The 14466-nt window shown below is 33.1% G+C and overlaps 1 protein-coding gene across 1 annotated transcript in view; it reads right to left on the bottom strand.

Moving 5' to 3' along the window:
* Nucleotides 1-14466, bottom strand: part of FAF1 (Fas associated factor 1) — a 481413-nt gene that overhangs the window by 255371 nt on the left and 211576 nt on the right. The window contains exon 7 of the mRNA XM_065913426.1: nucleotides 11460-11565. Within this exon, the coding sequence (XP_065769498.1) occupies nucleotides 11460-11565 (106 nt within the window). The remainder of the gene's footprint in view (nucleotides 1-11459; nucleotides 11566-14466) is intronic.

Here is a 14466-nt window from a genome sequence, read left to right as displayed (position 1 = left end):
TTATTGATTCTGCTCTTGGACGCACAAAAGTTTTTAATTATGATGAAGCTCAATTTACCTACTTTCTTTTTGTTATTTATGTTTTGGTGTCATATCTAAGGAACCATTGTCTAACCCAAGGTCACAAAATCATTTCTATGTTTTCTGCTAAAAGTTTTATAGTTGTAGCTTTTACATTGAGGTCTTTGATCCAAGTGCATTTATTTTTGTATACGATGTGAAGGAATAAGCCAATTTTACTCTTTTGCATGTAGATATCCAGTTGATTCAGGTTATTTCTGGACTTTTAATTCTATCCCACTGATGTATATGTCTGTTCTCATGGCAGTAACTTAGCCTTGATATTCACATAGAATTTTAATTCACTTACTACTCTTAGGTAGTTAGAATAGGGAAAAGGAGTCCAAAATGGCAGTGGCTAAAAGACAAGGAAAGGAAAAGCCCACGAAAACAGAACAGAGGAAGGTCAAAAGAAGGTCAGAGGACAGGAATGAGGACTTCAGGTAGAACAGTACTCCTGTCTAAGCCCAATTTGCATAGGACAGGCCCGGGGGAAGGGGAAAAAAACATAAAAAGAGGAGCCAAACGGCTCTCTCTCTCCCGTGTGTGTACAAAAAAGCTTTCTCTCTCTCTCTACCCACCCGCCCCACGTCCCACTTGCCCCAATCATGTCCTATTTTTTATAGATGAATCAAACCCGGAGTAGTTAAATGAACTACCCAAACTCATATAGGGAGAGAGCAAAGTATCAGATATTAGAGTCTAGGTTTCCAAATTTCTTTTCAATCACTGAATGCTAATTCATGTAAATATTTGCTCATTCAACAGTCATTAAAAGGCACTAGGCACTAGGCTTAGTGCTGTAATATGAAGATTAAATGACTGAGATCCTGCCCTCAAGGAGCCTACCATGAAAAGGAAAACAAACACAAGGCAAATAGAAGGACAAAAATGCTTCTAACAAGTTCAATGAGACACAGGGACTTTACGCATATTTTAAGGTTCATTTTATATTTTCACTAGCAAAAACAGCTTCTGCAGTCTTACACTGAAAAATCCAAACAAACGAAAAAGAAATACCAGGCCACTCAGGCCTAGATGATCATATAGGTTTCTAGTGGCAGGGGGTTTAGACCTCAGATTCACTGTATTATAATGCAATAATCTTTCCACTATCACAAGTTAATTAATTGCCAACTGAGAAATACTGTTAGACTAAAACCTATAACACTGAATCTTGGATAGACATTCACTGTACTTAACATTAGGTTCTATCACTATCAGAGAACAAAAAGAATTACATAAATGGATACAGAGTCATGCTCTCGCAGTGTTACATAAATGGATACAGAGTCATGCTCTCACAGTGTGACATATTCAAGAGGTACAGCAGGTATGTAAAAATTCTAGACGTGTTTGGGTTTAAAATCTACAAAATGGAAGTTTCAGTCTCTTTCATAACATGGTTTTTCTCCTTCAACTTCGTGGCTTTCTTTCTTCTTTTTAATTTATTTTTAACTCTCTGCTTACAAAGCAAGGAGAATTTTATTAGTATCAATAAATATCTTCCTTATGGACAACTTGAAAGCAATTCAGATTATTGCAGTCAAATAGGGAGTCATGGTTCCCTGATCTCTAATAATGAAAGAGAAATTACATTTATAAGATAGTTTTATGTAGAACATTTTCTTGTCTTCTCACTCAATAACTTAATCTTGGACTTCCTATGGTATAGAATTTATGCTGTCCTCCCAAAAAACATAAATAAAAGTTTGTACTTTCTCAAATGTTGGTTATTTAATCCTAAGTATCCCCTCACAGATATAAGCCCAGTATTTGTTTTGGAGACAGAAAATAATTCTCTCTTGGATGCCTACAATCATTTCTAGTCATTCCTAGTAAAAGTTTAACCAGGAAGTTCCTCTCTCACCTTCTGAAATTGGTGCAATCATTTATTTCTTCACTGTTTTTTCCCACCTAATGTCTCAAAATCAAACAGAACAAACATCTGGTTTTTATACTAATACTTTTAATTATTTCTAATTTGTGGGCATCTGACTTTTGTAGCATAAATTTTAGCAAATTATTCCATAATCAATGTATGGAATAGCTGTGGCTAAAAAGGGAAATATCTCTGTCTTGTGTTCAGTCACATGGATTCCATACCTCTAGACACGGAAGACTAAAACTCTGCTGGCATTTTAAAAATTCTATTTTGCAGTCTATGTGCAAATCTAATTGGTTTTCCACTGTCATTTATAAGTCTTTCCCAGCATTATTCTTTTCCAAAGTACCTTCTTTCCTCTTGTTTCCTTCATCCTCTTCCATCAAGTGTCCATGTTCAATATCATTTCTCCCCCTGCTCTCCCTCCACCCCCATGTATTAGCTGTAAAATAGATGTAAAGCTTGGTGTAAGTCCAAAAATTTTATGATCAAAATACATACTTAGCAAATTGTTTGGCTAAATCTTTCATGTATGATGAAAGATTATTACCACAATTCATTAGCAAATTATAGACTTTGAAATGTAGGCAGACAAATATTTGGCCCTGTATCAATCAATTTGGACCAGCTGGGTAGAAATTCACACAATCCCAGGAAACCAGGAAAGTGAGGTGCTCTTTCATTTTTCACTCACTTGAAACATTAAAGAAAAATTATCATTCTATAAAAATGTCCACTTCTCAAGATTTTACCAGAGCTATTTTAGACTGAGTTTTATTTTCAGTCAATTACTACTTTATTGGCCAATAAACTGATCGTTTTCCTTGCAACTGACTGCAGAATAGTGCCTAATGCATACACAGGCATCTTGACTATTTATATTTCAGTTTAAAAGCTAAATATTTAATAATGATTCTGTTGCCCTAAAAAGCAGGTGGGGGGAGAAGCTATGGGGACTCTACATATACTAAACCAGCCTGGAAACTAATTTTGCAGTTATTCATGATAAACAATATCATTAACATTCTTCCTCTGAGCCTCTCTTGCCTAGTGAGGTGACCCTTGTACAAAGATTCTGATTGATCCTGTGTGTCTGTTTTATGGGGACAGCTGCACTTTGGGAGCAACTTAAAACAAATTTCATCTAAGGGGCATCTAATCCAGTCCTTGGTACAAGACACATGGAAAAGTCAGTGTCAAAATTAAACAATGCCGTCTTTGCAATGAACAGATGCTTTTGCCTTGCAGCTGTAAAAACCTTACAACAATCCAGTACTCTACTGTCTGGTCACGCAATGACCACAAAGCAAGGAATACATTTTGTCATTTACAGAAAATGTTTGCTATGAGCTTTTAAAGTCTTTTTCTTCTAAAAAAATGTTTAAGAAAATAATAATAGGAATACATTGAGGGTAATAATAAGGTAATACAGCCCTAGACTGAGCAACAAAATTTTTTAAAGTTTATTTGCCAAAATAGATACGTTTGAAAAAGGGTAATTACTTGGCTAAATAGTATTAGGCCACATACAAGACACATTAGGACAAAAGAAAAATTACCATACGCAGACATTTTAAGAGGTTATAGACAAATGTTTGGTATACAGATAAACATGTAAATATTTCCTATATGCAGACCTTTTTTTTATACACCTAGTCTTAGTCTAGCTTATGTATAAGCACTTTATGTTCATTCACCTACCCACACTTTGATTTGCTTCTTTGTTTTTGTTTATGTTTTTGCTGGGGGGAGAGTGGGGTGAGGGGGAAAATATAATTCTCTTTTATATTTTTATAATTATATAAAGGAGGCTACATAATTCTCTTTAATATTTTTATATCTATATAAAGGAAGCTATATAATTCTTATTTTATGGCTAAAGGATAGTAAAATGTTAAAACACGTCTCAGCTTAAGTAATGTGGTATTTACCAAGGTATATAAACCACAGTATTTTCCAACCTTTACCCATAGAAGAGAATCTTGTCTCTGACATTCAGGAATCTAGGGGTTAATATTTTAATACTGAAATAAACTCTTCTTCATGAGGAGAAAAGCTCCAACTACTGTGTGTGTGAAAGCAAAGATTGAGCCCCACCTAAACAAATGACTGCATGGTCATGATCAATCCACTTCTGCTAAATGAGGGTCTGGCTTTAAACACAGCTTTTTATGGTACCTACAAGAAAGAGAATCTAGTAGTTTTACCTTTATTTTAAATAGTCTACTGCAAAAAAATTTAGTCTACTGCATAAAACATAGCTTTTTATGGTACCTACAAGAAAGAGAATCTAGTAGTCTTACCTTTATTTTAAATAGCCTATTGCGAAAAAATTTTTTCAGTAAGTTCCCCTAATCATTCAGATTTTTTCCTGAAATCTCTTTCCCCCCAAGGATATCAATTCATTAACACCTCATTGCTTATAAATTTCATTGGATATTTTGTTAGTTGAAAGTCTGGGGATTTCCCCTTATATTCCTCTCCAGCCTACAATTTATATTTGAATGAACAAGCCCCAAAGTAATGACTGCATTAATAGGAAATTAATTTAATTTAATTTAAATATCAAGCAGCAGGCTATCCTCTTCATTAAACGTCTTTGAAAAGTAAAATTTTAAATGATTTTGTGGTTGTCTTTATATTTCTATATTTTATTTTCTAAGAATATAACTAAAACATATTGACATCTAAAGCATATTGGTGCATTATGCCAAAATGTAAACTCTAGACATTTATTTTTTGTAAAATGTTTATAATTATCACATAAGTCATATACTATTGGTATGATTCTGTTTTTCTTTGCTAATGGCTATATTTAAAATAAACTTGATTACAGTGTAATATGTGCCATTAAACAAAAGTAAACTGTGGAACAAAAATATATCGTAAGAGAATTATGCCTGAAAAATAAAAACGCACAAAATAAATTGCATGTGATCCTTTGTATTTTAATCCATATACTGTAGAGTAGGAATTATTTTACACTGTCAGTATTCCAAGTTACAATTGTACACAAACAGCTTTAAGAATAAAAAATAACTATAAATTTGCACAAACTGGGTTTGCTTATACTTTCTCTTTTATTTTATGATAATTTTGGTTACTAATCAGAATTATGCTAAGCAGAGCTGTGCAAAAACAATTTATTTGGAAGTCCATTTGAACTTAAGGTTATTAATTACACAAGTCCAATTTACATTTAATGGATTTTAATACATTATATATTTTTATGGTACCATGTGGAGACTTGGAAAAATGGTTGGCTCAAATAAGTGGTTCTCTTTTAAGTGCATTTTATCCCTTTGGGTTTACTCAGTAACAGCGATATATTTTTAAAGTATATATTTTACTCAAAAAATTCATAAGTAAGTCACAAACCAAAAGCTAACAGATGTGTGACTTCTAATTAGTTATAATAATCTCTGCTTCAATGCCATTAGAATGAGCCTTTCTTTTCTTTCGAAAACTAAAAAAGCTTTCCTTTGAATTTTAAACTGTCAGGGTGCTTCAAAGTCAATGTACAAAATCTGCTTTGATTAAAATTTTAGACATCTACAGTGATAACTTTATGAAAGGAAAATATTAAATTATAATTATCCTAAACAGACACAGTCTTGTGAAACTAACCCTACATTCATGTTAAAACACAAAGAGTTGAATATAATGAATTTGATTCATCCTTGAACACAAAGCTTCACCACAGTAAACTCAGTCAACTGTTGCTCTTGCGCCTATATTCATGGTGCTTAAATAGCGCACTTTAAAACAAAAAAAACTCCAATTGGCTTTTCAGACATCCACCCTCCCCAAAAATAACGCACTTGAAAAACTCAAATGATATGAAAGGCTTCAAGGCCTCTTTTCTCCCTTTCATACCCCCTTTTTTTTATTTCTGTTTGCAGTAATCTGCCTTTCTCTTTCTCTTTCTCATTGCTACAGAGCAAGCGAGGAGGCTCGGAGCTTTGAAAAGGGGGCTCAGTGTGTAATGGGTCTACTAGAATTAATTTACTTGCACCAAATCCATTGAGCACAGAGGGATTTCCCCCCCCCTCTCTCTCCTCAAATCATTTGGAGTCTAACGCAGCCCCCCAGCCTTTGTAATTCTAGTAAAGCACTTAAAGTGCACAGTAGGTGTTCATGAGGACCATCTGGTCAAAAGCAAAACAAGCTGCTGATTTTGCCTTTGAATAGAATGAAGCAAGTGTGAATTAGTCTCTTCAATTAGCACTATTACAACCTGTCAAGTGCATATTGTAAAACAGGATTATTACAGTATTGGTCACCAGTGCAATTATTTACTCTCTGCCTTTTCTTGCATATAAAAATGTCTTATGTTTATTAGTTTCTGATAACTGAACATAATATCTCTTACCCCAGGCATTTAAAACCTACCAACACACAAATCACAGATTATGAAATACAGTCGGCCAGGAAGTTGTTAGGAAACACGTACCTTAAGTAACAAAGGTCTAACGCACTGTCAACTTTTTAACAAAATTTCATTGTTTCTATCTTCTTGAAATGTAGGAGAAGAAATACTTACATGGGCTAAAAAAAAAAATGCCCAATAGAGATTATTTTAAAATACTTTCAGAGGGAGAGAAAGACTTGTCATTGTAAATATTAAATGTATATTCTAAGGAGATAATTTATTAAGCATCACAGAAAACCCCAATATTTATAAACTGATCATTACTGATTTGTTCATTTGAAATAACATAACTGCAACACATCTCTGTTATAAAATGCAACTTGAAACTTATACATGCATATTTAAAAGAAACTCATAATCTCCTTTTCTGAAACCTGAATAAAGGCTTGAATTCAATGCCCATTTGCTTAAGAAATTATCTTTTATTCTTGCTTAGATATCATTTGTGATTTCAAATTTTAAAAAATCAGATTATGATACATGCTAATTAAAATGGGTTCATTCTAATTGAGTTTATATGTCATTTATCTTGCAATAAAAATAAACCACTTAAACTTTTAATTAAATAAGCACACAATTTAATTTATCCTATTGCATATGAACATTCTCATCTCCCTACTCTTCAGTTCTGTGCTAGCCCCTACACTCTCCATACTGGAAAACAAACAAACCAACAAATAAACAAACAAACTATATCTAAAACATATATAGAAAGGGCATATTAGTTAAGAAGTTACAGTCAATACACTACTAGAAAATTGCTCCTTAGTATAATATGTAAAAGACTACATATTTAATTACTGGTACTAACCTCTAGCACTAAAGGAGAAGAGTTTGAAATATATGTTAGTCAAGCAAGTTGAGAAAGTAGGAAAAGAAAAATGCACACAAAACCCTAACAGGAATTTCAAATTTGCAGAATCAGAATTAGCCTCATGATTTCACAGTTATTTAGCCGACATTATTTTCAAGGACTGGTATGAGTTATTTAATTTACTTCTACTTGCTAATTCAAAGTTGTAGCTTCCTACTTAACAATCACTAGTATTAATAGTAAAATGTTCTACTATTTCATATAAGATGTATCTTTATAGGTTGTCAATTTTTCCCTTTAATTCCCATTAAGAAATATATCAACATTAACAAGAACAGTGAGAATTTTAGGATAAAGTGAAACTCAGAAAAGAATTTAAATAATTCCAGTAGCTATTCATCATGCCTTCTGCTGTAAGAGACATGGAATACTACTCCATGATTCAGAACCAAAATTACTTAGTTCCCTTAATCTTTGTTATCCTGGGTCATGTGTGTATTCCTTAAGTTTGTATGACATCTATAAAGCAAAGTGGATATTTTGTCTAACAGGAGCTTCTGCAATAGCAAGATGGACAACAAAGAATTAGTTTCCAAGAAAAGTTGGCTTGATTTCAGGGACTTTATATCCTTTTCCACACCTGGGATTAGGATTTGCAGTAGGCAAATCAATCTTTTCTTTCCCTTAATTTAACCAATCCCAAGTGCATTTGTAACCACAGATCTTTAATAGTATTTGAAGACAGAATTACTTAGATCTATACAATTAACTGTTTAAAAAAATCTAAATTCTCAGGGTAGAAAATTCATTAAATTAAGGTAAGCTTGTTTAAATTTTTTTTTTTAGCTTGTTTAAATTTTCAAGGAAAGTCACTACAGTGTGCGAACCAGCTAATTGAGGACCCCAAAAGTAGAACTGTCATGAAATTATCGTTATGTTATTTGATAATTTTTATAAACTATCTTGTCATAATGGAAAAGGATAATGGATTTTTTATTCTTATGACTACTTGCAACCCTCATTTTGACCTTTTTATACTAATATTGCCTTTTCCTCAAGTAGGAGGATAATGTAAGTGGAAGGATTTGTAAAGAGCTTAAAAAAATAACCTCAATATCTAACTAGCTTAAATTAAAATCTAGAGCACCCAAAGGACATAAGTCATGCATTGTGAGGCAAGAGACCACAGAGCCAGAATGAACAAACACTTGTACAACTATTGGTTTACCACCACTAACTTGCAGGAACATATGGTCAATGAAGAGTTATTTAAAATTCAAACTGCATCTAAGTTCTATTTTCCAAGTCAGTATTTTTTAAAATGTATTTTGTTAGTTAAAATTTGAAATTATAGTGCTTTTTTCGACCCTATTTCATTTAATAGAACTTTCCCTTTAGAGGGTAAATATTACAAATTTTCTTTTTAAAATACAAGACTTTCAAAATACATCCAAAATGACATTTTTCCCACCTAAAACAAAAATAATATACTATTAAGTGAAAAATAAAATCAAGTTTAAAAAAAATTTCTTCCTTTCTCTCATATGTTGCTTAGAATTCTTCTTGAACCTTTTAAACAATACTGAAAAGAGATTTCTGAAACTGGTGACAAAAATTAATTTACAAGTTAGAATATATGATATCATTAAGCTTCCACAGTAATAGCAAAATTTCTAGCATTTATAAAGTAACATTGTAAAATCATTTCAAGATTATATTTTTGTTGTGTTGCAACCTGACTTTCCATCAGGCTACTGCAAAAAAATACATGTATTTAAGTGTCACTGTGGGTTGCAAGGCTGTAGCATAAGAGCATTTTGTCCTCCTGAATCCCCTTCCAGGTATTCCACAAGTTGAAGAAGAAAAGTCTTAGGGTTAGGCCTACAGAGTAGGACCCAAGGCCTAAAGAGTATAATCCACATTCCTTTCTAACCTGTACAGAATAAAAGAGCCTATGCGTACCTGTCTGCCCACAGATATGAGAAATGAAAGTTATTTATTTTTTTCCTGGCAACTAGTATTTCAAAATATTATTTTAGGTCAACTTTTTAAAAAGAAAAAAGAGAGAGAGAGAGAGAAGGAAAAAAAGAAAAAATCAAACTCTTGTTAAGAAAATCATTTAAGAACATCCATCTGCAAAAATATTTTTGAGACATTTTTCATTTAGAAAATGATGTAAAAGGATTTACTGTTTTCAAGTCCTTGAAGCTTAAAATATATTTGATAATCTAAATAGCAGGCTACAGAGAACAGTTTCAGCCAACTGTGGCGTACAATGGCACATTTACAGAATTTTAAGTATTTCTTTTAATAATTGATGTAGTCATTTTGAATCATTCTGCATAGGATATCAGGTGTGAGCAGATTGCATTAACGCTGCTTAAACATTTCAACTTGTCAGTATGGCCAACTCGATTTCGGAAATATTTGCAGTATTTTCCCATCGAAACAGTAATAAAGGCAAAATAAATATATGCCACTACTTTATAATCACCGAACATTAATGAATATTTTATGTCTTTTTAAATCTCCCTGTTTAATTTAAAAGGGTGAAATTAAGTCTCCTCTCTGCAATGTGCCAATTATCTGTAAATCAAACAATAACTTGGCCATTATGCTCCTTTTTGTTAATATAAGAGAAGCTAATTTGAAAACACTGAATGGCATTTTTAGACTATCAGTTTAATAGTCCTCTCTGCCCTCTTGTGGGAGAAAGCTGAAACACACTCACACTATAAAAACTGGGAATGTTAAAAAATACAAAAAACAAAAAAAGGTAAAATTTCGGCTATAAAAATCTCAATCAAAAAGAAAAATAGGGCAGTCTATATTTATCCTCCATGCATTATACTAGTCTTCAACTTAAAAAAGTAAATCAATAACAATGAAATTTATCTCTCATTATCTGTACTTTTCTTCATTAAATTGAGGTTATTTATTATCAAACTGAATTTCTTATTTAATTTTATTCAATATATAATTTAAATTTCATAATCATGAGGTTTCAAGAATAACTTTCCAATAGGGCCAGAGTTGTTATTTTTACTTTATTATTTTTAACATAAAAACAACAGTGATTCTTAAAGGAATTAAATTTTAAATTCAGAGAACAGAACATCCATTTTAGAGATTTTAAATGAAATGGCAGTTACTGTATTTAAAATCTTAGAAAAAGATCAAATAATTTAAACCTAAAATTCAAATTAGGGGCCAAAAAAATTTTTTTAAATCTTAGTTACTGGTCAATAAACTATTCAAGTGATAAACAGAGAAAATAAACTTCATGTAATGAGTTATTTATGCCAAACTCAGCAGTTGAAATTTATTGATAAAATGAAAAAAGAAAACCATTAACTGTCCAGCCATTTCGGAAACAATTCATATACTTCTGAAATACGATTAGGGTGGAAACTTGTTCTTTCAATATGACATTAATAATTAGTTTAAGCAATGTAGTCCAAAAAAAATTTATGAAATAATCCAAGATTAAACATGATTAATAAAAATATGATTAGACACATGATTGCTGTCTTCATATCTTACAAGAGGTAATGTGACATAATTATCATTTCACTGTTTCTAAACACAAGTCTCATCATAGCCTTACATATATCTGCCCCGCCCCATCCAAGGAGAAAAATTACTAGCTTTTAGGTGGGTTGGGCCACAGACAAGAAGTTACCTCTTCTCTCTTGGGGAAGGTTCTTTTTTGAAACAGTGGTGGTGGTTGGCTCCGCTGAAGAAAATATTGACACTATAAATAGATTCTTATTAGACACTCTGAGCGAAATGACTGGGTTCCTACAGCATCTCTAGAATACTGCCCAAGGCTGGAATTCAGCTGCTTAAGAAAAGCCTCTTCAATTCCTTTTGGAAGCAGGCAGATACATATTATAAATAATATATTTGAGAGCAACCGTTCAAATAAAATATAAGCATGTCTGAAAATGCATGCTATCAATAATTTTCAAATTAGTATTCTGAATAATTACTATAAAACTGAAATATATAACAATGAGTTATTTTTAAGAAAGGTTTTAAAAGTTGACTATTTTAAGAATTATCAAGAGCTTTCATTTACGACATCTATCTTTCTATGTCAAGTAATATATCTACAGTAATCATTGATGCTCCAGTTAATTAAAATTAAGAAGCCAATAATGAAACATAAAGAGAGTTTCCAACCAGAACAGATAAGCCCTCTTTAACAGGGTCAACATTAGCTATAATGAGCTACCTTTATTCCTTAGCTGTGAGACATAACTCACCTCTTGAATGGTACTGCTTCCTGAGAAGTTCAGGTTGTACTCCCGCTGGACTTCTCGGTGGGTGATGATCAGCATGAAGTTTTGATTTAATGACTCCTGCAGGGCACTGAAAGGGTTGAAAGAAAAACAAGGAACTCTGAGATGAACAAGTTCTAGCTTGCTTTACAGTTAGCTGCAAAAACCCCAGGAGTACCATAACCTCCACACAGGCATGTCCGGGCCCAATGTTATCATCTTTTCAGCTCCTAAAGGCAAGAGAGCATGCTGAGAACAACCAAGGGGAGCTAACTTGTTAACTCCTTCTCTACCAAGGTGTTTTTAAACTTCAATTATAAATACATTGCATACATAAGGATTTCTACAAGTCATATGCTATTGCCTACACATGTATTTTCACCAAGAGAAGCAAATTTGTCAACTATATTAAATTCCAAATATGCTACTAAAATGTACACTCAAAGACTCTGGTTTCCAAGTGAAACAGCAGATCTGGAAGAACAGAAATTTGAAACGATACTCATGAGTATTGTACAGGAACAGAAATACAGCTTCAGTAAAAATTGAGAAAGCATTGAAATCTACAGAATTTTAATTGCTATACCATAATTCCTTCAAAATAACATGCTTTCACTAGGACTCAGAAAACCCCAGTATTTAGAAACTGGAGAATTCAAAGCAACATCAAACTCTGTGCCAAAGTTCCAAATAGTAAGAAATGTGCCAGAATCACAAATAATAAATACACTTAGCCACATAAATTAAGAAACATAAGCCATGGTTCGATTTATGATAATATTAAAAAGCACTAACAACAATAAAAATTTTTAAATGTCACCTTTACATATGAAGAATCTGTATTGCTAGTCTCAAGTGTAATTATGCCATGCTTATGGAATAAAAAATAATATACGATTCTGGCATTCACCACTCCTCCTTTGCCAATATGTAACGATGGGATAGATATACGTACAAAGTAAGATTAGAATTAGGCAGTTATCTGTATCTTGGTGTCTCCCATAGGGTTCACAGGTTAATTACAGATTCAAAATATCTAGGAAACACCAATATATAGCATGAACTATTATTAATCAAGATCAAAGAAAATAATACAGTTTCTTTGGGCAGGGACCTTTGTCATTGTAGCCTTACCACTTAAGCGTAATGTCTGGCACACTGCAGATAAATATTTGTTTAATAATGAATAAATTATAAATTCACACGGCAAAAGCAATGTTATCTTCTAGTAAACTACCATGGGAATCAAGTTTCTGATTTTTATTCATTTATTTGTCAATATTAACTGAATGCATTGCATTATTCCAGATGCTAAGGAAACCAACCCAAATAACATACAGTTCCTGTTCATGAAAACATTCGCAATTTAATGAGGGCAGACAGATACATAAACAGCTGTAGTATAATGTAACAAGCAAAACTAAGAAATTGAAAAAAGTACAATGAAAACTGAGAAGCAAGTGCTTAATTGTGCCTTAGTGAAAGGGTGAAAGGGCTAAGGAAAAGCTTCAGAGGAGAAGAAAAATAGAAACTTAAAGGGATTATTAATTTATTAATGAAGAGGGATGAAATATTAGGTTTGGGGAAGAGAGATGGGTAGCACTTCTTGGACAATGAAATAACACATGGAAGAACACAGCATGTTCATTCATTCAGTCAACATGTATTTAATAAGCACCTACCTATGTTTATGACACCATTCTAAGAGCTAGACACATGAACAAAAAAACCCATGGTCCCTGTTTTCATAAAACTTATATTCTAATAAAGGAAACAGTACTCAAGTAAATGAATAAGTAACTTTAGAAAATGCTAAGTGTTGTGAAGAAAATAAACAGGATTGTAAAAGGCAGCAGAGGGGCAGGGGGAAGGGAATTATTTTCAGTAGAATAGCTGGGGAAGACATCTCTGAGGAAGTGACATTTAAGTTGAGGCTGGTGTAACGAAGAGATAGCAGGAGTCTGATCATGTAGGTCCTTACAGACCACGGTAAAGAACTTGATATTTATAGTAATTGCAAAGGAAGGCCATTGGAGAGTTTTACATTGGGAAATGGTTAAGATCTGATTTACACTTACATTTATACAACATCATTCTGGTTGCCCTGGCTACAGTGTGGAAAGAGTCAAGGTACGGCTGGTCTCAGCAAGAAATGCTGGTGGCTTATGCTAATGAGGGTAGTAGAGGCAGAGACAGTGAAGAGTTGCCAGGTTCAGCTGTATTTTAAAGGAAAAAACCAGACAACTTACTAACGAAACACAAGAGAAAACCATAACTCCAAGGCAGTCTAAGCAAATGGAAAGATGAAATTGCATTTAACAAAGAATCGGGTTAAGAACAGGTTGGGTGGAAAAACTGAGTGAAATTTTGTGTATATTAAAGTTTCAAGTACCTACTTAAGATCCAAAAAGAGATAAGATGTACAGCTGTGTATAAGAACTGAGTGTCGAATAAGACAGCTTAGAGCAGGAATCAAGATTGCTGGGAGAAATATCAATAACCTCAGATATGCAAATGACACAACCCTTATGGCAGAAAGTGAAGAAGAACTTAAGAGCCTCTTGATGAAAGTGAGAGGAGAGTGAAAAAGTTGGCTTAAAAATCAACATTCAGAAAACTAAGATCATGGCATCTGGTCCCATCACTTCATGGGAAATAGATGGGGAAACAGTGGAAACAGTGACAGACTATTTTGGGGGGCTCCAAAATCACTGCAGATGATGACTGCAGCCATGAAATTAAGACGCCTGCTCCTTGGAAGGAAAGTTATGACCAACCTAGATAGCATATTAAAAAGCAGAGACATTACTTTACCAACAAAGGCCCATCCAGTCAAGGCTATGGTTTTTCCAGTGGTCATGTATGGATGTGAGAGTTGGACTATAAAGAAAACTGAGTGCCAAAGAATTGATGCTTTTGAACTGTGGTGTTGGAGAAGACTCCTGAGAGTCCCTTGGACAGCAAGGAGATCCAAACAGTCCATCCTAAACAA

Source organism: Muntiacus reevesi, chromosome 1, assembly GCF_963930625.1.
Source record: "Muntiacus reevesi chromosome 1, mMunRee1.1, whole genome shotgun sequence".
Classification (NCBI taxonomy): Eukaryota; Metazoa; Chordata; class Mammalia; order Artiodactyla; family Cervidae; genus Muntiacus; species Muntiacus reevesi.
This window is presented reverse-complemented; position numbering and strand designations above follow the sequence as displayed.